General features: G+C 49.7%; 1 protein-coding gene across 2 annotated transcripts in view; it reads left to right on the plus strand.

The window, feature by feature from the left end:
- EPHB1 (EPH receptor B1) overlaps positions 1-23,987 on the plus strand; it is a 423,113-nt gene that overhangs the window by 130,864 nt on the left and 268,262 nt on the right. For both annotated transcript variants that reach the window (XM_014828754.3, XM_070493336.1), the window contains exon 2: positions 2,501-2,565. In XM_014828754.3, coding sequence (XP_014684240.3) covers positions 2,501-2,565 — 65 coding nt within the window. The remainder of the gene's footprint in view (positions 1-2,500; positions 2,566-23,987) is intronic.

The following is a 23,987-nucleotide window of genomic DNA, read 5'->3' on the forward strand; positions in this document are numbered from 1 at the left end:
TATTCCCTCAGTCCTGCCCCTGGGGTGGGTTTCTTCCCAAACCTTTGGTTTATGCCAGGAGTCCTTCTATTTCCTAAGGGGCCCAAGATTTTATAACTCTGCATTCATATCTCCCATCTCCTGCCTGACACATTGAGCACAGAATGGCTGTTCACACGGGGTAGAGGGGAGTTCAGGAAGAAAAGGAAGCAGAGGAGAGAAAAGCAAATGCCACATTCTGTGTATTTCCAACCCCGTCTGTTGAACACCTATGCGGCCAGGGTGTGCGGCGCCTGGTCCTCTGATACCGGCCCTGGGGAATCCAGGTGGATAACACACCTCCACCAGCCTATACAGCACCTTTAAAAAGGTGCCCCTCTGAAACGACTGGATATCCATGTGAAAAAAACAATTGTACATTTGATCCACACCTCCCACCTTACGCAAAAATTAACTCAAAATAGATCATAGACCTAGGTAAGGGAGGAATCTTTGTGACCTTGGGCTAGTCAAAGATTTCTCTGAGATGATACCAAACCATAAAAGAAAACATTGATAAATTGGACTTCATCAAAATTTAAAACTTCTGCTTTTTGAAAGACACTCTTAAAGGAAGGAAAAGACAAGCCACAGAGTAGGAGAAAATATTTGCGAAACACGTATCTGATAAAGGACTTGTATTTAGAATTTATAAAGAACTCTCCAAACTCAATAATAAGAAAACAAACAACCCAATTTAAAAATGGACAAATATTTGGAGAGACACTTCACCAAGAAAGATAAGCAGATGGCAAATAAGCATGTGAAAAGATGCTGAACATCATTCATCATTAAGGAAAGGAAAATTAAAATCACAATGAGATACCACTACATACCTATTAAAATGGCCAAAATTAAAGGTGACTGACCATGCCAAGTGCCAGTAAGGATGCGGAGGAACTGGAGCTCTTATATACTCTTATGTAATAGCCCAAAACTGGAAATGACAGGTGAATGGATAGACAAACTGTGGTACATCTATACCATGGAATACTACTCAGCAATAAAAAGGAATGAACTATTGGCACACACAACAATGTGATGAATCTTAAAACAATTATGCTGGGTGAAAGAAGCCAGATAAAAATTCTAGAAAATGCTAATTAATCTGTAATGACAGAAAGCAGATCAGTCATTGCCCAGGGACAGTGACAGTGTGGGGCAGGGGCAGGGGGTTTTACAAAGGGACAAGGAAACTTCTCGAAATGATGGATATGTTCGTTATCCTGATTGTGATGATGGTTTCACAAGTGTAAATATATGTCAAAATGTATCAAATTGTATGCCATAATTATATGCAGTTTATTCTATGTCATTTCTACCTCAATAAAACTGTCAAGAAAAAAGAGGGGGCTGGCCTGGTGGCATAGTGGTTAAGTTTGCACACTCTACTTCGGTGGCCTAGGATTCGTGGGTTTGGATCTTGGGTGTGGACCTACACACAGCTCGTCAAGCTGTGCTGCGGTGGCATCCCACATACAAAATGGAGGATGATTGGCACAGATGTTAGCTCAGGGTGAATCTTCCTCACCAAAAAAAAAAAAAAAAAAAAAGAGGCTTTTGAGTTTGCTGATCAGGAGCCCATGAACAGCCTTTGGGGAGAAATTTCCATTGAGAGGTGGGGGCTGACAAAGGTCAATAATAGGTTGAAGAGAAAAAAAGAGAAAAGGAAAAGGTGCTCTGTTCTCAGGAGACTTACTGCTGTCTGCCAGAAAACTGTTACAATAAACATCACCTCTGTGATCACTGTGTGAAGCCTGGTGGTCTCGGCTCCCTGATGGTACCCAGGAGCTCACAGCGGAGTCAGGGTGACTTTCTTTCCCTTACTGGCCAGAGGGATTGGTGACCAGGACGCAGGCTGCTGGGATCTGAGATGTGTGTTTGTGCTCAAGCTGTATGAGCCACCAGCAGAGTCTTGGGGAAGGGGCTGGGCAGTGTCTGGGCCTGGGGGCAGAAGGACCTGCAGGAGCACTGAGCCTCAGGTCTGAGGAGTTGATGGGGAATCATCGGAGTGTCAACCTGGATACCTATGGGGAGGCAGAGGGGAGTGGTGGGGAGAAAGGCGGGCAGACAGACGAGGTTGGAGAACAGCCCAGTGGGGTGGAACAGGGCAGAGGGAAGTGGCTGAGGAAGGAAGGAAGTTTGGCTCCCGGGTCACCAAGGCCCTGGCGGAGCCTCTAGGTAGAGAGATGCAGGAAGAAGCTGCATCTCAGGGGTAAAGTGGTGACTTCACCCTCCACAGGTGGCCTGGGGTCATTCGGGTAGAGCGCAAGGACTTGGCTTCAGGAGACCTGAGGTCTGCGTCTAACCACGCCGTGAGCTGCGTCAGCCTAGCTGACCCCTTGCTCCCCGAGCCTTGGGCTTGGCAAAGGGCTCCAGGCTTTAAGCACTGACATTTACAGTCATAAGTAATTTCATGAACAGAAGGGCTATTGTTCAGTAATCTTTCTGACTCATCAGTTTTTCTCTTTTTGATTTACAGAAACTTTAATGGACACCAGGACGGCTACTGCAGAGCTGGGCTGGACAGCCAATCCCGCATCGGGGGTGAGTGTCAGACCATCCACCCTTTAATCCTGCTGTGTAGTCCTGGGCCCAAGGATGGCTGGGGGAAGCAGAGCCTGCATGAAGCAGCACCTTGGGAGGTGGAATATAGGTGTGAATGGTTGTGTTCACTGCCCATCCACAGAGAGGCAAGGCAGCAGCAGGGGTCTCAGACCTGAGCTGCTCTCTGGTGTAGTGATGCAGACCATCTCGTGACACAGTCCTTCAGGGAGTCAGCCCCTAGGTGACCAAGGCTGTGCCTGTGTAGGAATGGGGGCAGTGGCTGCCAATAGCTGGGTACTCAGGCCAGTGGCACTGGGGTGGATCAGAGATCTGTGATGCCCATGGGGCTGCAGAGAGGGCAGGGGCATGAGGGAGGAGCTGGAGTTCAGGAGGACTGAGGCTTTCTCTCATCTGGAGTTGCTTTAGAGAGATGTTCCTGATTCATTTGTTCAGTGTTCATACACCTGGCCAGACTCTGCAGCTACAAAAATGGAGCAGCTTTGAGGAGCTCACTGTCTCCTTTGGGATCCACCATGTTCCTGAATAAGCTGAAGTACATCACTCCTTTGTGGCAATGGAGAGATCAACAGGCAGGTGTGGGCACAGAGCTGGGGGCGAGAAGCATTGGAGGCAGACCAGAAGCCTTTACGGAGAAAGTGCACACGAGCTGGGTTTTGGAGAGTGAGTAGGAGTTTGACAGATGGTGAATGGGGAGTCTGGAAAGATATCTCAAGTAGGACGAGTAGCTGGTTTGAAGGCACGGGGTCATGAAAAGACACAAGAGAGAAGAGTCTGTGTGTCTGGAACATGGCAGGGTGTGGACAGTGCGGAGATGGGGCTGGGGTGTTGATGGAAGGTGGCCCCTGGTGACAGACTGCAGCGGCCGTGCTGAGTAAGCAGTTTGGGTTTTATCCCACAGGTGATGGACAGACCTGGGCAGGAGAATCAGTCACCCGTGCTGACAGGATTGTGGGGAGCAGTTGAGAGAAAGGCATTTAAGAGGCTCTTTCAGCTGTCGTAGGTGGGTCAGATGAGTCGAATTAAAATGAGTACTCAGAGGTCAGTTGGAGCGAAGCTAAGGGGAAAGCGTTGGCAGCATTTGGCACTGGATGGACTGTGAGGGGAGGGAGAGGGAGGAAGTGGAGATGAGGTTCAAGTCCCTGGTCCGGATGACTGGCTCTCTGCAGGGCCTCATCAGAAGGGAGGGGGCAGGAGGAGTGAGTGGTTTCTACATCCCAGCAGGGGGTGAGGTTGGGGGGGGCAGGGTGTCCCTAGGCCCCACATCCCCTTTCTCCTTCCCTGCCTCTGGTCATCTAGTGCCACACTGAGTCCTGTGGCACACATCACCACAGTCCTAATGGGCCCAGTTCTGCCTGGGGGACCATGCGAATTGGGCCATTCAGGTCGCAGGGCAGCCCTGATCTCCTCTGTGCGTTTCTCCCCAGTGCTCTCACTTCCACCGGCCCCAGCAGTTGCAGAAATGCACATCCCAGGTGCGAGCATCATCCTTGGGGGTGGAGGGCAAGGTCTAGGATGAGCTGGTGTTTCCAGAGCAGGGCCTGGGGGCAGGGGCAAAGGCTGCCCACTCGGAAGAAGTCCACATCCTGCTGGGAACACTGTGGACAACTTGGGCACCCTTCCCGCTCCTAGGGGCTTTAGGCAAAGCTGACAAGGTGCAGCCCTTCAGGTTGCCTGGATATCACGAACTTGCCACTCTTTTACAAATTACGTGTGATTTGAAGGCTTGTATGTTTTCACAAAGCATCAATGTGGTGTGATTTATGGTTAATTTTTCCCTTGATTTCTGTACATACCACCTGTCTTCTTTAAACGTCGGATCTCCTTTCCAAGGAAGATTGTCCTTGAGGGAAACATTCAAAGTCAAGTGATGCCCTTTAGAGACAGCAGCTGGCTGGGCTGCTCTCTGCTCGCCCCCCAACTGGTTACCAGCCACGGCTCAGCGGCCTTTCCCAGATGCTCTTCTTGTGGTGACAAACAGCCAGATAGCTCTTCTCCTGGTGCCCTGAGCACCTTCAGAGCCTGGCTGATTTATCGCCATCAGCAGGAGGGTCAGGCCAGCCCTTGGCCTGGGGGGAAAGGAACGATCAAGGACTATGCTTCTATCTCAAGCCCTCTGCCCTTCTCCCTCTGTCCTCATCCTGGACAGTTGCCTCTGATTCGGTGAATACACCAGCGACTCCCTAGTTTGTGTCCCTAGCCCAGGCTCACAGATCCAAATGCTGCCTCTCTCACTGGCTGCTCACGGGCATCTCAGCATGGTCCGTAGAATTCACCCTCCTCTCCTTCCCCAACGCACACATGTGGGCTCCGTCTTAGCACATTGTAAAGACCAGAAACCAGAGTGGTTCTTGACTTCTCCTCCATCATCTTCAGGCCTTGGCTCACTGGGCCCATCCTCAGGGACACCTTCACTGCACCCCAACCACAGTGGGTCCCCATCACAGGTCCTTTCAGGGCCAGGGAGCTTTTCTCAATAGCACTTTTCACAGTTGCACATTTTGCATCACTATGTGTTAATATTGGATTAATTTCTATCACCCCTCCTACCTTTGGGCATACTTTCACCTCCAAGGTGGCCAGGACTCTGTCTATTTGTTCAGCATTAGAAACTGGCACCTAGTTTACTAGCTGACTCAATGTATGCTTGTCGAAAGTCTCTGACCTGGGCAAGTAGGTGGCTGATGGTGCCATTCTTGGAGGTGGGGACATAGGAGGAGGAGCTTGGGTGGGAAGAGGCTGAGTGCAGTGTTGGGCCTGTTGAGTTTTAAGTGCCTCTGGGACACCCACGGGGAGGAGCGCCATCAGCATTTGACTCATGGGCTGTGGGATGAGAAGGCAACCCCACATCACTTGAGTAGGGGGCAGGGTGTGGCTGCAGTCTCCCAGAGAGAGTGTCTGGAGGGAGAAGAAGTGAGGGCTTTGGACAGCAGCCTGCATTGAAGTGTCAAATAGGGAAAGAGGAGCCTTCAAAGGGGCCTGAGAAGGAGTGGTTCACGGGGCAGGAGAAAACCAAGAGGTGGTTCTCCCACAGAAGCCAAGGGAAGAGTGTGTCAAGGAGGAAGAGGGGACACAAATGGCAAATGCTGCTGGGCATTGAATGTCTCCACTGGGTTTAGTTACAGTGACTCTATTGGTGACCCTTGTGGAGGGTTTCAGAGGGGACAAACATAGGAAGCCAGAAAGCAGAGAGTTGAAGGGTCAGTGAGAGATGGGGAGATGGAGATAGCAGTTTGTGAAGAGGAGGGAAGACAGAGCATGAGGGACTGAGGGAACGGGGGCTGTGGGTGTGTTTGCCTTTCAGAGGAAGGGACCCCTTCTCTTTTGAAATGGCAAGACAGAGATAAGGTACCTGCAGAGAGATGCGAGTACTCAGGTTTGGTGATAGAAGCTGTAAGATAGAAAATTCTTCCAGCTTCCTATTTGCTCTATGGGGTTGGAGGCCAGGTTCAGAGAGTGAGGGGTAGGCAGTCTTGGGTAGCAGGTTTTAGGAGGGTGTAAAAGGTTTGAAGTGCCTGCTACTGTTGGAGAGGTGGACAGAGGCTGGCCTGCTCAGAAGGAATGTGGCTGGGGGTAAGGGCCCAGCTGTGGCAAGTGTACAGGCCGTGCGTTTGTGATGGCCCTGCTCTGCTGGCCTCCTTCAGCTGTCTGACAGTACCTGGAGGAGGTGTGGAGGTGCAGCCATCCTGAGGTGTGGTTGTACAAGAATGGTGCGCCTGGAGGGTTAAGGAGCTGAGGACGTTGGTGGGAGGGGATTGGCATCTTATATCATGGTGTCTAGCCAACAAGAAGAAGAGTGAAGCCAGGAGGGACCGACCATTGTGACAAAGTACAAGGGCCCAGATGGAGGTCCCAGTGAGACTGCAGGAGGACCAGATGCCACAGCCTTGAGAAGCACTTGGATTTAAGACATGCAGAGTACTTCTGAGTGATGAAGAGGTCCAGGATTGGGCATTTGAGAAGCTACGAGGCTGGGTGGGTGGTCCACATCTTCCTTGGACCCAGTAGGGAAGAAATGTGTCCCCCCAGCCCAGAAAGGGGCAAAGGCCTTCGATCGTCTCTCTGCAGTCAGGACACCATGCATGCATGCTCAAGATGGAGAAGGATGGGTGGGCATTATTCTGGTAGCCTGCGGGTCCCTAAGGAACTGCATTTGCCTTGACCAGAAGAGGCACCAAAATTTGTCCAGGGGGCCCATCTGGCATTGCAATGGACCCTACCCACAGTGCATGGCCTGTGAGGTGGGGTCCCCAAAGAGAGGCCAAGGGACTCTTGCTTTTATGGGGCTCACTGCGTGTCTTCACTGCTGTACTTGAGAACCAGCAGATATGGGAAGGAGTTGGACTGCCCACCCACACATGGCCCACAGATTGTTTTCAGTTGTATTGCTAGAAAGTGGATCATAATATTACACGTCAAAAACAGAAAGTATTTATGCTCCAACGCAAAATGTTGCTTTATAATCTAATTGCAGCTTTAATCTAAAGCTTTTAGGTTTATTCTGAATCGGAGGCCACCTGGTAAACAGAGGGAGAAAGTCACAAATGCATTTATAAAGTAACCAAAGCCAGGGAGGGCTGAACTCCCACCAAAGGGTGTCCTGGTGACCCCTCCCATGGGCCGGCTTCAGTTACCTCTCCCAAATCCTTGCTTCAGGCCCTGCCTCAAAGTTTCCCTGACCTCCACATTTCAGGACCTCTGGGAAGTGGGGGATTTCAGAGAGTTCCCATGGTAAATACTCGGTGCCATGCCCAGCCGCGGGCAGCTCTCAGTAAACAATGGTCTTTATGATTGCACAGTCCCCTCTCAATAGTCCGCCCCAGTTTCTAGACGCTGCCTGGCCCTTTCCACCCTTTTCCTTTGCCCCCACCCTCCCTGCAGCACTCTCTGTCCCTCAGGTGTCAGCTCTGTTCTCATGCCCTGGAGAGCCCATCTGGATGATCTTCCCCACCAGGGCTCAGGTTGGTGCCCTCTCCCTAAAGCCCAGAGGACTTGGTGCCATCTTCTAACATACTGTCCATCACTCTGAGCTAAACATGTCTTGCTGTGTGGTCTCTCCTACTTGGCCAGAGAATGGCACAGCTTCATCGCTGTGTCCCGAGGTGCCCAGCACCAGCCCAGCGGGCAACAGGCTCTAATAAAGGTTTGTTGGCTGAATGAATGAGGAAGGACCAGACCATTCTCTTCCCTGCATCTCCAACCCAGGGTCCTGAGCTTAGGTTTATTGTAGCCCAATAAAATGTTTGTTGTAGGCCTCTCAATACCCATTTAGTTGTCAATATCTTTCTAAAGAGACTAGTTAGTGATGCAGATGGAACCACCTCCCCTGAGATAAGCAAGATGCAGGAGACCAGGATTGCCACGAGAAGGTCCCAGTTGCTTTTGAAGCAGGTTGTGATGGGTTAGAAAGGCAAGCCTAGGTTCCTCTGATAGTGAGGCTTATTCAGCTTGCTTGTTGGAAATCCAAGCCCAAAGTTGTTTTACTTTCCAAGAGTTTTGCCGGGACTCACTGGCTGTTTGTAACTGGGCCACTGATGGCCTTTGCGTGTGTAGGTTTCTGTGTCTGTGGGATGTGTGGTCTAAGTGTAAACATCTACCCATTCTTATCTTCGAAGAGCGCTCCAGACTCCACCTCCATCTGTGCTGCTCTTTGGAACCACCTTCACGGCCTGTGACATACTCTGTTCACTATTTTAATATTGGCAAATCTGCATCATGGGAAGGGGGATTTGATAGAGGAAAGAAAAAGAAATCCAGAGTCCAGAGGCCAGCCTGATGAGCTTTCAGCATGGGCAAGCTGGGTGTATGCATGCCTATGCTCCATGCGTGTGTGTGTATGTGTGTATATTTGTGCGTCTGTATATATATCTGCTTATATATGTGTGTGTCTGTATATATATGTATACGTGTGCATATGTATGTGTGTTTGTGTGCATCTGTGTATATATGTGTACTTGTGTGTGTATTTGTGTGTGTGTATGTGTGTATGAAGTTAAATGAGATGATTTCACCTTATGCTTCTGTAGGCAGTTCCTAGTGTTCTGGAATTATCCTAAATAGTGGGAGGAGTATTGGACTAAGTGGGTTGCTTCCAGAGGAAGCCACTGTGAAGAGAACAATATGCAGTTGAATGTCGATGTCTGGTAAATTAACTCCTGACACCAGATGCAAATCCGTGAGAGCAGGCACACTGAGGCCTTACCACACAGCCACTGCTGGTTGTCCACGTGTGCACCATCGTGGCCACTTGGCAGACCCTGGCTGCCTGCTCTCCCCATGTCTGTCAGATCCTCCGGGCACCCTTGCCAGCTGCCCACACCATGGGAATAAGGAAAGCATGTCCGGGAGGGAAGTCCACTCTAGTAAGAGCCCATTCGTTCTGAGGGCAAGCAAGATCCACTGAAGTGTATCTGGTCTGACGGGTGAGATGCTTACGGAGCAGCAATGAAGGCCCCAGGCCTTGGCATCAAATAAACCAGCTCCCCGTCAGCTCTTCAGCTCCCTAGGCTGTGTGATCTTGAGTCCATCATTTAGACTTTTTCAGCCCCAGCTTCCTCCTCTACTGCGTGGGGTAAGGATGGTAACTGTGTCCTATAGGAAACAATGGCGGCAAAAAGTTTTCCTTCATAAACGCTGAGGAAGTGTTAGCATAGTACTAGCCCTCTGCAGGGCTGAATTTTTCTCTTTTCTTTCTCTGATGACTCAGTCATGCTAATTAAGACAGAAAGCCTGAGCTAAATTAGGCAAATCCAAGAGAAATTTAGCTCTGGGCAAAATGATTTTGTGAATGAAGTTTTCCGTGTTTGAATTCCAGACCATGCCTGGGGCAGGCAGGCAAAGGAGGGCAGGGTTGGTCACCCTTTCTCAGACTGGTCCACTGCATGGGGGTTGGGGGCGTTCGACCTGGTCGCTGATTACTGGAAGCACACTTTTGTATCAGTCAGGGCTGTCTGGTGGCCAGTGACAGAAAAGCACAACTCAATTTTAAAGGAAGTGTCTTGGCTCACGTGACTGAATGGTCCAGGGGCTGCTGTGGCTTCGTGTGTGGGCTAGTCCAGATCTTCAGGATCCATCTCCCTCTCTACCCTCCAGTCTTTTCATTCTCTCTCCCCATCCCCCTTCGCCTCTCTCTACTCCCATGGTGTTGGCTCTGTGCAAGGCCTCTTGGTCATAGGAAGTCTGCAGCAGCTCCAGCCCCTAGAACCTCATTCATCCGTATCCCCTGGGGGAGAACAAACACCTCCTCCTGGTCCCCCAGCAGAAGGAAGCCCTGGAAGTAGCTCTGAAAGGGCCTGACCCGCTCGGCTTGAATGCTGTGCCTGCCCTGCACCCATCACTGCAGCCGAGGAAAGCAGAGCGCTGATTGCTACTCCCAGGTCCCGTGCTCTACCCCTGCAGTGTGCGGAGCCTACCAGAAGCCCGGGGACTGAAGGGTGGGAGGGAGTAATTCCCAGGAGGAATCAGGACATAGGTACAGAAAGATGAATAGATGCTAGGTAGAGAAAAAATCTAATGCTCTATCGTAGGCCCTAAGTGCTTTACAGCCCTGAATGCGTTAATCCCCACGACGGTCTCATTTTGCAGAAGAGGAAACTAAGGCTCAGAGTAGCTGTGAACTTACCTCTGGTCTAGAAGGTGCCAGTGCTGACATTTAACCTGCAGGCCACTCTCCTGCTGACAGCCCTGCTGTGACTTCTTTCCCAGTGAAACGCTGCCCACGAAGGCTTCTTCAGAGGGTGGCTCCAGAAGAACTCCTGGGCAGTGCTGCCGGCTCCTCAAATTCAGCTCAGTGTATAAAAGGTTTCTCTCAATACAGGGCATGGGTGGGATCCTTTTCCTGAGCTGCTACCCAGGAATTAGTACCACTTTCTCAGCTAAGAGAGGCCCTGCCTCCCAGCGGGTGGGCCTCTGACCTCCCTGCTCCTCGCCCCTTCCCCTGCCCTCTTCAGGTGAACCCCTGGGAGAAGTCAGAGCTCCCCCCCTGGGCCTCCCACCTACTCTTTATCTTTTTCTCTCGATACCAAAAGGCCTGTAATTAGGAAACATTAGCAGGCTCAAAACAGCTTTCATACCTGAAACATCCTCTGTAATTGCACTCAGCAGTGCTCTTCCCTGGCTATTAATGTCACTTTTATGAAGCAACGAGGAGCAAAACACTCCGAGGCACTTAAAACATTTTTTTATATCATACGTGTCTTTTAGGAATGAAAGTTTAAAATCGCCTGCCTGACAGAGACAGATAGACAAGGCATGGGGGCTCGGGCCGCCAGTCTGGGAGGCGGGCCCTGCCGAGATGGAAGGGCCCGTGAAGTTCCAACGCTGCTCTGGGAAGAGTGTGACGGCTGTGGAGTGGCTTGGCGGAGGCAGGGTGGGTCCCCACGGGGGCAGAGCTGGGCCCGATGAGCAGCCAGGGCACCGTTCTGCCTGGCTTCGTGGTTTTGGTTGCTCTCTCACGGGGTGTTTATATGAGGTCTTTTTTGTAGGCATGCATATGCCTTTAACAGAAAGGTGAATAGGAGGTTACAGATGCCCAGTGTCATTGAGTAGAATATTAATTATTACATTGGTTACAGAAATACATCAGATGGGTGTGGGAGGGGGAGGTGTGGGTGGAGGGGAAGAGATTGACTGAAGAAGAGATGCTTCTCTAGCTCACTGTAGTAAAGAATTTTAGGAGTTGTGGGGGTTCACTGGAACCTTACTGTCTGGCAGATTTATTTTCTTGCTCTTGGAAATGGCTCACAGACTCATTCATCAGCAGAGCAGGAGATATTTCTGTGCGCAGATGCTAGGAGTGAACCCCAGAGGTCACCAGCCCCCTTCCCACTCTTGGAGGCAGGCTTAACCCTTGTTTGCCTGGACAGACAGGTGTCTTTCTTCTTCTCTAAGACCTTCCCCAGGAAGGCAGTCCCCCTGCCATGTCCCTTGTCCCAACCCTAGAAACTCTCCTCCCTGGGCATGTGAGCCTAAGGACCAACTGCCTGATGACAGCTCTTCTCACGTTGAGGGTGGGCGTGGCTCTCAGGACCATGGAAGGACACAGCTCCCGATGTGGGCACCAGGATGGAGCTGAGGTGGCTCAGCAGAGGCCTGAACTCACAGCTCCCTCACACTGGTCGCCTTGGTGAAGGAAAGAACTATATTATTGGGGGAGGCAAAGCCTCAGAAGGAAGGTGAGGCAGGGTTAAGAGGGCTGGAGAAGATGGACAAGAGGAAAACGGATGAATAAGAGAGGATCAAGGTGGGCAGAAGACAGATGGGGCCTCTGGGCCTGGCTCTGGAAGGACGAGCCTGGCCTCTGAGGGAGCAGGGTGCCCTTGGATGATGCCTTTGGCCTTGCCTCCAGTTACAGCCAAAAGTATTAGAATTATTTGGCCTAAATCTCACTGTATTTCTGGCAGCATAAAAGAGCAAGCCCAGGAATTTGGAATCTAAAGTCCTGGGTTTGTTTCCTTTTTCGGCTAAGTTCTTTGACTTCCCCGAGCTCATTTTCTGCCTCTATCACATAGGTAATGTAAGAGCTTATTCACAGAGGGGCTGGCAGGATTAAATTGTGGTTACCGTCTTTGTAAACTCTAATGTTCAGTGAATCCCGCTTACCGTGACTAGTACTAGTGCTGCGATGACTCTTGTTGGAGGGACTGAACTTGCTTGAGACAAGAGTGGGAACTGATGGAAGGGCCTCTGAGCTACAAGATCAGCATTCCAGCATTTCCATTAGGTTGTGGCTCTCGCGTGAATACCATCAGAGGGTGCACCATGTTATAGTAATAACTACTGCTACTACTAGTTGCGTCAATTAAGCACCAACTGTGTACCAAGCACTGAACGTTGCTTGTGTTACCTAACTGAATTCTCACCAGGACACTGCGAGCCAGGTGGTTTTTCTTCCATTTTACAGAGCAGACATTGAGGCTCAGGGCAGTCACAGGGCTGCTTAGGGGTTTCGCTGAGACTGACCCCAGGCCTGTCTGACCACAAAGCTCCCTCTTGTACCTCTGCCCCAGAAGGAGTGTGGGGAAGGGATCCCAGAGTCATATATGGTTGAGAAACCAGAGAACAGGGGGCGAGGCGAGGCAGCAGTGTCCCAGTTTTCTACAAAGGGAAAGGGTAGGTGTGAACGCCAGGACCAGTGAGTGGTGCACATGTTAAGCACCCCAAGAATCATCTTCTGAAGCGAGCTGCACGAGGAAAGGTGGAACAGGTGCTTTGTGATGTGTGGGGTTTGGGGCAGAGAGTAGCTGTTCCAGAGGGAGACTGGAGGGGGAGGCGCCACTCCCAGAGCACCCGAGGCCTGGCCAGGGATCCAGAGGAGGACACAGGCAGTCCCTGGGGATGGCTGGCTCCAGGGGGCGATGGAGGAGCCTGCGAGTCAGCTCCTACTCCCAGGCCTTTGCCAATATTCAGGAACGGAAATATGTGAGGTGTAGAGAGCTGCTTTGTCCCATCCAGTGGCCGCAGTATCAGTTCTGCTGAACCAGCCCCTTCTCCATTTGAGGAGCATCTCTGCTGATAGAATGCGGTGGGGGGCGGGGCGCGGGTTCTGCTGATAGAATCAGGCGGTGGCGGGGGTTGTTCTAGTCATGTCGTATTCTCATCTCCATGCATACTGTTCCATTCCCCACTCTTTCTGGTGGACACAGGCATATCCAACACACTCCCTGGAGTCCCAAAGGTTAGCCACATGAAAGATGCTGGAGTCAAGATTCAAACGTCTTGCAGACTGAGCGCTCTGCCTTCAAACTAACATGGTCAATGGCAGTGGTCTGCGTTTGCCTTTAGGTGCAGTTCGCTGTGCAGCATCAAGCCTGGGGTGATCCGGGTGGGCAGTGCCTCAGGTAGTAGGGACTTGTGTGTGTCTGGCCACATATTCATGAGGACTGACCCCAGGTGCAGGAAAGGCCAGACTGAGCTGGTGGTATTCAGAGCGATCCAGGTGTGTGTCACAGGTGATGGTGGCCCTGCTGTGTGCTGTGCTGACCTGAGCACCTCTGCTACGATGGGCTTATTCTGGGAGCTAAGTTTTAAAAGGGACATTGGAGAACCCGGAGCGTGCCCAGTGCAGGGTGACCAGTGGTCGTGGCATTCAAAGAACATTTGTGAATATGGGAACCTCAGTCCAGAGACAATCTGAAGCAGAGTCCAGGGGGCAAAGGAGTGAGACCAGAGTCCTCCCCAGGCTTCTCAGCACCAAACTCCAGCAGCTGCAGTCTCACGAAAAAGTCCCCAGAAGTGGGTCACTCACGTGGCCACATTCCCACAATTAGAGTGGATAGACAGGATGGAGGGACGTGTGTCCTCTTCCCAGGCCAGATTTGATTTTCTTGCACCCTGAGAACGGGAATTTTCCTCCACCCTGAGAATGGGAATGAAGCCAAGAGCTCCTCCAGGAAGGCCGGCCTCTTCCTCCCCCCTGGCTTGCTCTCTTGTCTCCAGGACAGCCCCAGCTGGCCAACACTCAGTCAGAACTCTCTTGCTCATGGAACGAGGAGCCCATTTCCCCAGCCTGTAACCCAGTGTGGTGGCCCAGCTTCATCCCAGCCTCCACTATATGTTCTGAGCAGAGATCCCTCCGAGCTGAAGGGAAATGCCATCAGTCTCTCCCAGGGGCAGCTCTGCTCCTCATCAGGGGAGCCTGGGTCTGGGCAGTGCAGTATCAGGCAGCTGGGGCCTGGGCCCCGCAGCTCCCGCCCCTGCCTTGTTCGACAAGGCCTTGTTGGGCAGCAGTGAGGACCACATTCAATCGACAGCTTAAGATAATCACATGTGTGAGGCACTGGGATAATGACAGCTGAATACCCTGCCACCGTTGCCATAGTGACCAGCCAAGCACTGGTTCCCTCCTTTTTTTCCCTTTCTTGTTTTCTGGGCCTCCTTGTTATGGGCTGGCTGGTGGAGTGGGGGATGAGTTTGGGAAATGGGAAAGAGGAGGAAAGGGGGAGGGGAGACCCACAAGGGGCAGTCCATTATGCACTCTTTAAATACCCCAGCTGGGGGTGTTTTAAATCTCAACAGAGACAGAGAGAAACAGTGTCTTAATCCCTAGCTCCCTGTGAATTATTTAAAGGGATCTTGTCAGAGGGATGAATTTGTCACTGTTGCAGTGTCAACAGCAGCAGCAGCTGTCATAATGGCTGAGGACCCCACTCCAGGCAGGGCCTGGTACGAAATGCTGCTGCCTGGTGGAAGTTACAGTGGCCCCAGGGCTGTGGACAAGCAGCCCCCTCCGGAGGCACAAGCCTGCAGTGTTCCTCCTGGCCTGCTGGCAGAGATCTGGTGTGAAATGTGAAATGTGCCAGAATGCAAAGACATGCGGGCCATCTGGACCATGGGCCCAGCCCGCCTTGCCTTCTATTACTGTGGCTCCCATAGCTGTGGGATCCCTGAGCGGTGAGGGCTGCTCACCCTGGCTGGGAATGGGCAGGGCTGACCAGTGCACTTATGGCATTTGATGGGTGGGCCAGACACAGGCCCCGCCTGGGCCACAGCTAGCACCCCCAACTGCACACACATAGGCACGCATGCATGCATACATATACACACGTACACATGCACGCACACACTGAAGTTGATGCACAGATGCAGACAACCAGACAGACAGGAGAGAGTCGTAGATCATATACATAGTGGAGGGAGACCAAGACTTTCAAGGAGAAATAACTGACCTGTGCTCAGAGAGAAGCTAAACACGTGATTCTGGAGGGCAGGGGAGCGGGGTGTCTCTTACTCAGGTTTGAGTACATTACACGCGTTATCACATTTGATCATCACAACCATCTAGTGAGGTGGGTACTATTAGCATCCCTGAGTTAGAGAAGGAAACTGAGGCTCAGAGAGGTGTAAAGACTTGCCCATGGTCACACAGCAGGGTATGGCCCACTCCAGAGTCTGTGAATTGAACTCCTCTGCTAAACCAGGGGTTGCCATGACCTCGAGCTTCAGGCTGAGGCAGGGTGACAGCAGCACTTCTTAATCCCAGCCCTTTTTTGGTAAACACAAAAACCTCCTTCCCAGCAACCCGGATATATTCTGCTTGGGGCCATTTCTCCCACTCCCACCTCAATACAGTATTTCTTGCATTTTACCACCATCCCGGTTTCCAAAAGGGTTTTGTGGAGACTCTTAGAGACTGCGGTGGGAAACAATCAGTATATTTTCCATTTTCTAGTTCTGTCCTCACCTGGCTCCCCAGGCTCTGATGCATCCCAGGGAGTAAGTGAATAGTTTAGGGGGTTTGTTGCTTTGTGTCCCTGCAGTGTGGTCCCCTTTCAAGGCTCTGGGCTTCAGCAGCAGTGGCCTGCCCCCAGTCAGCCACCCAGCTCTTTGGCACCCTACGTGGGGCCACGGTAATGAATGGGGGCCATTCCTGTCCTCTCAGCCCAGCACATCTGGGAGGTAAATTGAGCACATTGGGAGGTGAGCTAGTGCTCGCAGCCCTCAGGGGAGCCATTGAGTAAATGGCTGCCGTGGTTGGTTGGTGTACTAAATGGTGGATCCCTCCGGGCTTGTAGGAATTTATGCCCCAAGGACCACATTTTACATTTTAATTAGCCCTCTAGCTTGTCTAATATCCGAGCTCTTTCAGGCTTAGTTTACTATCCACACAGGAGCTGTGTCCTTGGCATTGGCATTGGTGGCTCCATCCCAGCCAGAGCCACGTGCTGCCCTGAGGACTCCGGCCTCCTGTGGGCTCTGTGAAGTTCTGTGCTGCCTGGGCCTCAGTGGGCTTCTTGTTCAGAGAGGCAGCCATCTCTAACCGGGGGCCTGAAAGTGGGTTTTGGGTTTTGCCTGACTGGACAGTGCCAGGGAAGTTATGGTTCACGGGGCGTGGTGCAGTGACCGCAAAATGGCAGATTCCTTCAACAGCAGGTTGTGCCCGAATACAGACTGCTGAATGGGACCAACACCCGTGAGCTGTGTCCAGTTTGTCTCCTGGGTGTCTGAGCTGCTGGCTGATAGTGGCCCGGGCATGGCCTGGTTGAGAGAAGGGAGCCTATGCTGAAGCCTGCCCAGAGGAAGCCCTGGTGATTCCGGGAGGGGCAGGGAACAGGGCTGCTGGCTGTCCTCTGGTCTGTAAGGAGGCAGAGTTCGGCCCTTTAGTCTCTGCATTCTGCTGACCAAAGGGCAGGATGACATATTTACCTAAGATGGAGGAGAAGTTTCTACACTCTGATGCATCAGCCAGAGGTGGATCCTGAGGTCAACATAACCGTGATGCTGCTGATGAGGATAATAATGATAATAATTGGTACTCTGTGAGTGGTAGTTTTGTGCAGGCACAGTGCTGGATGAGTTACTTACACAATCTGTCAGTCCTCATGACACCCTGCAAGGTAAATAGTATTTTGCAGATGAGGAAACCAAAGCTCAGAAAGTTGTCTGTGGTCACAGAGCTGTAACTGGCAGAGGTGGGGGTTGCCTGCCCCTGGCAACTCTCCTGCCTTACCTCCTCCCACTTCCCCCTTGACCCATGCAATTGGGCAGCCACCCGAGCCTCTTGGCTTTCTTGGCAACAGGGCAGGCACACTTTTGCTCCGGAGAGTTCATTCTAGTTCCCTGAGCGTGGAATGCCCCCAACCCCCCATGGGCCCTCCAGGTTGGTGGCTCCTGTGTGTCATTCATATCTCTGCCTAGGAGGAGACCTTCCCTGATGACCCACTGCCAGCTGTCACTCACCATGCCCTCACCTGCTCCTGAATAGTATTTAACACTATCCCACTTTACATTATTCATTTGTTTGCCTGTTCATCCTCTGATTTACTCTATTAGAATATAAGGCCCGTGGGGGCAGGTACTTTGTTCCTTAGTCACTGCTGTGTCACCAATGCCTAGAACCTTGCTTGGGGATGTAATAGATGCTCAATTCTTTATTAAAAAAATGAGTGAAATGAGCTGGGTTTGAAACAGATCGGGATAGCCTCTTATTAGGCTAATAGAGGCCAAAAAGCCAGTTTTAATTATTTCTATCCTTATCGTAAATAGCAGTGTCCACAGGGAGTGCCCCTTCCTGGACAGGCCCTGGAGAAATGGCTTCTTCTCACTGGCTATAATGATGCAGCATCATGGCAGGTATTGGGCATTCTGGGAGGGGCAGGGCCTGCCTGGGGAAGTTGCCCCAGGGCCCCTGCGAGGGGGCCAACTATCACACAGCTTTCCAGAACTCCCTTCTTGGAACTGTCTTTAGAAGCACAGAATGCAGTCAGCTTACTCTTAACTTCAGTTTATAGTGTCTCTTCATTTTTGACCAAGAAATGTTATTTCTTAGCTTGCTCATCCATCCGACTCATCAGATTTGGCTCCAAATGACCTTTGCCTGTTACTGAAATCCAAATCCATCCTTGGTGGATGAAGAATGTGTTAGTCTCCGAAGGTGGTTCTAGAAGGCAGTGTAGATGGACTGGTGGACAGAGTTCATGGCAGTGGTTTTGAAGGGGAAGAGCAGGTTTTACACACAGACATGCATGTGGGCACACACGCACACACATCATCAGCCAGACTGCAGACAGTCAGTGTGCACTGTCCAAAGGTCAGCGGGCGCTCTGGGCCACTCCACAGCAACAGACCTGCGAGCTTTCAACAAGCCAGTCTAAGGAACCTAGGTCTTGGAGGCCCCTCAAGGTGTCTTTCTCATACATCAAAGTCAGGATCTGAAAGCCTGAACAAGTACTTTCTCATGGGTGTCATTGTTGTTTTTGTTATGCTTATCTCAAGGACAGGTGGTCCATTTGCATCAAGAATAGTGCCCTTTCAAAGGCTCTTAATATTCTGCTGGTTGTGCAAGGCTGCTTTGTTTCCTCTTCTCCCAGGGACAAGTTAGCCTGGTGGCACCTGCAGTAAGTCCCCAGCAAAGGACCAGGGCTGAGGAGGCAGAGAACTTAAGGAACAGACCAGGTCCTTGCTCATTCCCTCAACCTGCCAGTATTTATTGAGGGTTGGGCACTGGGAATGTGGAGAGGGTCCCAGCACAGTCCAGACTCTAGGGGCAAGTCCACTGGGGGCGATGGATTTGTGAGACTGCAGCAGGATTGCAGAGAGCAAGGTGGGAGTTCCCGGTGTTTCTCAGGAGGCTTCCAGCAGGCAGCTGGATAAACAAGCCTGGAGCGTTGGGGAGAGGTCAGCAATGAGCTCCAGGATGAGCTTGCCCAGGATAGAAAGTGAGAGGAGAAGGGAGGGAGGGGGGAGCCCCAAGAAACCTGTGGATTTTCAATGGTCCCAGACATTTCTGAGTAAAAATGCTGTTGTGTAATACCAGTGTTGCAAAGCCAAACACGTAGAATTATTTCGCTTGTTGAATGAACTAATAAATTAGTCAAAACATAATTCCCTGTCCTCAAGGAGCTCACAGCCTGGTAGCAGAAACCAAAGTCACGCACACGAAGCAATTAAGGAATAGTTCAAAACAGTGTATTATCAAATGCTAAATTGTGTGGAATAAGCTCAATCATGCTGTCGACGAAAATAATCCATAACCAATCTATAAATGAAAATTTGCATGAGTTTATTCTGAGCTGAAATCTGAGGACCATGGCCCAGGGCTTTCTTCCCGAAGGAAGAAAGGGCACCAAAGAAGTGAGGTATACAGAGTGGTTATATACGCCCATACAGGACTTTTCACATATGATTGAAATGTCCCTCCCACAATAGTCACAGGATTGCCCTGTCGGCACAGCGCTTGATGGACACAGCAGGTAGTGGGTCTGCTATCTCAGAGGGCTTAGCAGGAGGCAAGTCTATTGTCTTGAGCTGGGTGGTCACAGGTGAGTGCAGCAATCAGTTTCTAGCCTAAGGAAAGATGCTTAATCCTTAAGGAGATGCCAACGTTGGGAGGGGGAGGGAGTTGCACCTCTATCTCAAGGGCCTTTGTTCTTGCCATAGGGAATCTCTAAAGCAGATATACAATGCATGCTCAACAGCCAAGGTCAGGCCCTTTTGGAAAGACAAGGTCAGGCTGAATCAGGTTTATACCAAATGGCTTCCTCATATTCTCCAATATATCCTATTGCTTGCCATTTTTATTTGTCAATGCTTTAAGCGTTTGGAAAAATGGCAGCTGAATATGGGCTGGGAGGGCATCATAGAGGAAATATGACCTGAGCCCCCTCAAAGGAGGGAGCTGCAGAGAGCGCTGGGCTCTGCCACCCATTCTGTGGCTGACTTTAGGCCAGCTGTTGAATATCTCTGGGCCTCAGTGGGCCCATTTGTTAACAAAAGGTCTTGGTCAACATGACCTATAATGGCTCCCAGCCAGCTCATTATTCTCCGGTTCTCTGTCTTAGAGGAGTTGAGACGGGATGAGGTTGGGGTGGAAGAAAGGCGTTAGAGCCAGCCAGAAGATCAGCAACAACATCAAGGGGCAGAAATGAACACTGTCTCTGTGTCCAGACGTGAGAGGATTCGGCTGGCCTTGGTTTGAGCCATTGCCATCTCTTGCCTGATCTGAGGTCATTACTTTCTGACTAAAAGAGCAAGCCAGGGCTTTAGTCCAGGCATGAGTAATGCCAACCCCAGCACATGGCCTTGGGAGTGCAAGAGAGAGGGCAGATAGGAGGAACATTGTTCTGGAAGAAATGGCAAAATGTGGTGACAAATTAGGACATGAAGTTGCTACAGGCGTACTATTTGCAGATAATAGAGACCAAGCCAACATTGTTGGGTGTTGAGGTGTAGGCTGACCCGGATCACAAAGAGTTTTTTTTTTTTAGAGCTATATTGAGGTATTAGTTACATGTCATAAAATTTATTCATTTTAAGCATACAATTCAGTGATTTTTAGTAAGTTTACAGAGTTGTGTAATCATCACCACAATCCCATTTTAGAACATTTCCATCATTCCAAAAAAGATTCTTTGTGCCCACTCACAGTTGTTCCCTATTCCTATCCCTGGTCCCAGGGAAATACTAACACTTTCCTGTCTATAGGTTTGCCTTTTCTGGACATTTCGCGTATATGGAATCATGCCACATATGGTCTTTTGTGTCTAGCTTTTGTTAGCATCATGTTTTAGAGGTTCATCCATGTTGTTACATGTAGCAATACTTCCTTCTTTTTTTGCTGAAGAAGATTCAGTCTGAGCTGACATCTGTTGCCAATCTTCCTCTTTTTTCTGGTTGAGGAAGATTCACCCTGAACTAACATCTATAACAATCTTTCCTCTATTTTGTATGTGTGTCACAGCCACAGCATGGCTGCCAATGAGTGGTGTAGGTCTGTGCCTGGGAACTGAACTCAGGCCACCAAAGCAGAATGCACTCAACTTAACCACTAGGCAATGGGACCAGCCCCGGGATTTCCTTCTTTTTTATTTCCAAATAGTATTCCATTGTATGGCTACATCCTATTTGTATATTGTCAATGGCTGCTCGTATTATTTATGAGTTCACTCGTTGATGGACATTAACAAAGATTCTTAGGTGCCATATTAGTGTCCACTTGAGACCTCCAAGAAGGGAGGACTACAGTCAGATTAGTATCTACTGAGGGTTGATCCTACACTCTTTGCTGGGTCGAAGGGTGTGTGCAGTTGTAATTATGATAAGTAAAACCAAAGTTTCCATAGAGATTGTACCAATTTGCCCTTCATCCAGTCATGTATCAGAGTGCTTATCTCACACTCCCTCTCCAATATGGTGTTTATCAAACTTTTGCCTAACCCTCCCCCCACAAAGAAAAAGTATCACCGTGTGGCTAATTCCTGTTTTGGTTATGAGTGAGGTTCAGCATCTTTTCATATATTTATGAGCTTATCTGTTTCTTTTTTAGTAAACACGTTGTTAATATCCTTTGCCTATTTTGCTATTTTATTATTGATGTATATATTTTCTTTATATATTAGAAGAAACTAACACTTTATCTGTAATAAGTTACAAATAGTTTTTTTCTTTTGATTTGACTTATGGCCATTTCTGTCATGCCAATTAGAAAAAAATTGTCTAGAGCTGAATCAATCAATCTGTTCATTTAGGGCTTCTGAGTTTCATGTCATAATTAGTATATATAAATTGGTTTTGGTTTCTTTTAGTATTTTTATGGCTTTATTTTTAATGTCTAAATCTTTGATTCACTGGGAATTTATGCTGGAGTAAGGTATGAGGTATGGAGGCAAAGTTGTGTTTTTTCCCAGATGGTTACCTAGTTATCACACAATTTTAAAAGTGATTCACCTTTTCCCTGCTGATTTGAGTTGTGGCCAATGTTTTAAACGTTGAGAGAAACTAGTGATTTAACTTCTAAAAGAATTCACCAATTACGCTCCCACAATACGCTTGGGAGTGCCCTTTTCTCTACATTCTTACCAAGACTCTATATTCTAGGTTTTAAATTTTTTGCCAATCTGATAAGCAAATCATGGTGTTTTGTTATTGTTTTAATGGGAGGAGATAATTACAGACAGGAACCCAGGCGGCTGTGTGTCAAATGCCTAGACGTGGAGGTTGAGAAGCTGCCCCTGAACGGACTCCTGTAGGAAATTGGCTTTAGGATGGGCAGTGAGAGTGTGTCCCGGGGACTGGGGCTAGCACAGGTCTTGGGTAAAGAAACTGGGTCCTGAGTGTCGATGGGGTAGTATATCTAACACTGGTAAAAACCCTTTTTAACCAAACTGGGAAGTGGTGTGCCTGGGGACACAGGGTAGCTCACAGCCTGGTTGGGGAGGCAGGACTGATGCATGAAAGAGCATTAAGGGGACATGTGGCCCCTTAGGTCTGGTCAAACCAGTCTTACCCTGTCTCCCCCTCTCACCCCCCAACTCAGGTCACTGAGAACCTAGAGATTTTACCCCAAAATATCTTTCTGGTCTCCACTGGTCTGGTCCAACTGACCATCATCTCTTGCCTGGGCCACTACAGTGACATCCAGTTGTCCCACCCACACATTCAAGCTACCCTCCAACCCAGTCTTTACTTTGCATCAGAGAAATCTTTTAAAACCTCAGTTCTGATCACCTGTATTGTTCCTCCCTAAAACTCATCAGTGACTTCTGGTTACCCTCAGGATGAAATTCAGAGTTCTCGACCAGACTCACCTCCCTTCATTCTTCTTCCTGCCATCTGTAGCTTTTTATGACTCTTGTTGCACAGAATGCATTCTTCAATGGTGCCAGGCTACTTTGCCCACCACAGGGCCTTTGCACTCACCATTCCTGGGCTTGGATGCTCTGCCCCTCTCTGCCCCCAACACATACACTTCTCCTGGCTAACCCCTATCCATCCATCCCCTCTCAGCTTGGAGGGTCTTCCCTGACACTCCTCTGTATATCAAGTGCACCCCCTCTCTTGGCACCCTATAATTTTCCCTCATAGCACTTAGCACAGTGATAATTATTTAGTTATTTTAATAATAACTGTCTAATAATTTCTCTAATTTCTGTTTCCCTCGCTAGATTATAAGTTTCATATTGCTGTCTCCCCAGTGGTAATGGAGTGCCTGGCATAAAGCTGGCATTCGGTGAATACTCTTTTCATTGATGAATGAATGAGGGATAACTATGAAGCAATGAGACTGATTCCAAGTATCATAAACCAATCAGAGTGTTTGTCCCTCCCCGCTGGGAATGCCGGTCCACCGTCATCTCCATTTACCAGAATCTCATCTTTCTTCAAGTCCCCCAATCCTAATTGCCACTTGCTCAGAAAGCATTTCTACCTCCTCTAGCCCACTCTGGTAACATATTTTTCCAACCCTGGTAACACCCGCTGGCAAGAGAAGAATGAAGGCGGGACAGAAATGAACGTCAGACTCCGTGATGGCCTTTTCCCAAGCAACGGGGAATTATTTTCCTTTCTCTCAATTGCAACCTACTCTTTCCCTTTGAATATACAGCTGTATTCCCCTTAATTTGCTTTGATTGCTCCCTTAGGAGCTGTCATGGAATCAATTAGATCAGTAGGATTTTATGACTCGAGGTCACCCAGTATGATTCCTCATTTTACAGATGAGAAAACTGAGACTCAGAGAGGTTAATGTTTGAAACAATTACCTCTGTTGGGTCTTATAATACCAATCAGTGTCATTTGCTAAGATAAATCTTCTCAATATCCTAGCTCCACAAGGGTGTAAATCCTCATTCTGTCTATTTAAAGACCTACTGTTGGTGACAGTCTCAGGGCTAAGGTGAGCCCTGACAGGTGGGCTTCCTGCCCTGCTCCCACACAGTGGAACTGCATTAATCTTGCGTGGGTCAAGGGCTCTGGCTGGGGTCAGGCCCCCACCCTAAGTGGGGCCACTGTGCATTGACAAAGGGGCCCCACATTCCCGCTGAGACCCATAGCCCAACTGAAATAATGGGCCATGAGACCTGCTGTGTTTAAACAGTTGCAGAACAGCAAAAGAAACTCGTCCTTCCCTCAAAAGTCATGTAGGGTCAGCTGGGAAAGGGTTATTTCAAAACGGCCGTGGAAAGGGAGAG

Source organism: Equus asinus, chromosome 21 (assembly GCF_041296235.1).
Source record: "Equus asinus isolate D_3611 breed Donkey chromosome 21, EquAss-T2T_v2, whole genome shotgun sequence".
NCBI lineage: Eukaryota > Metazoa > Chordata > Mammalia > Perissodactyla > Equidae > Equus > Equus asinus.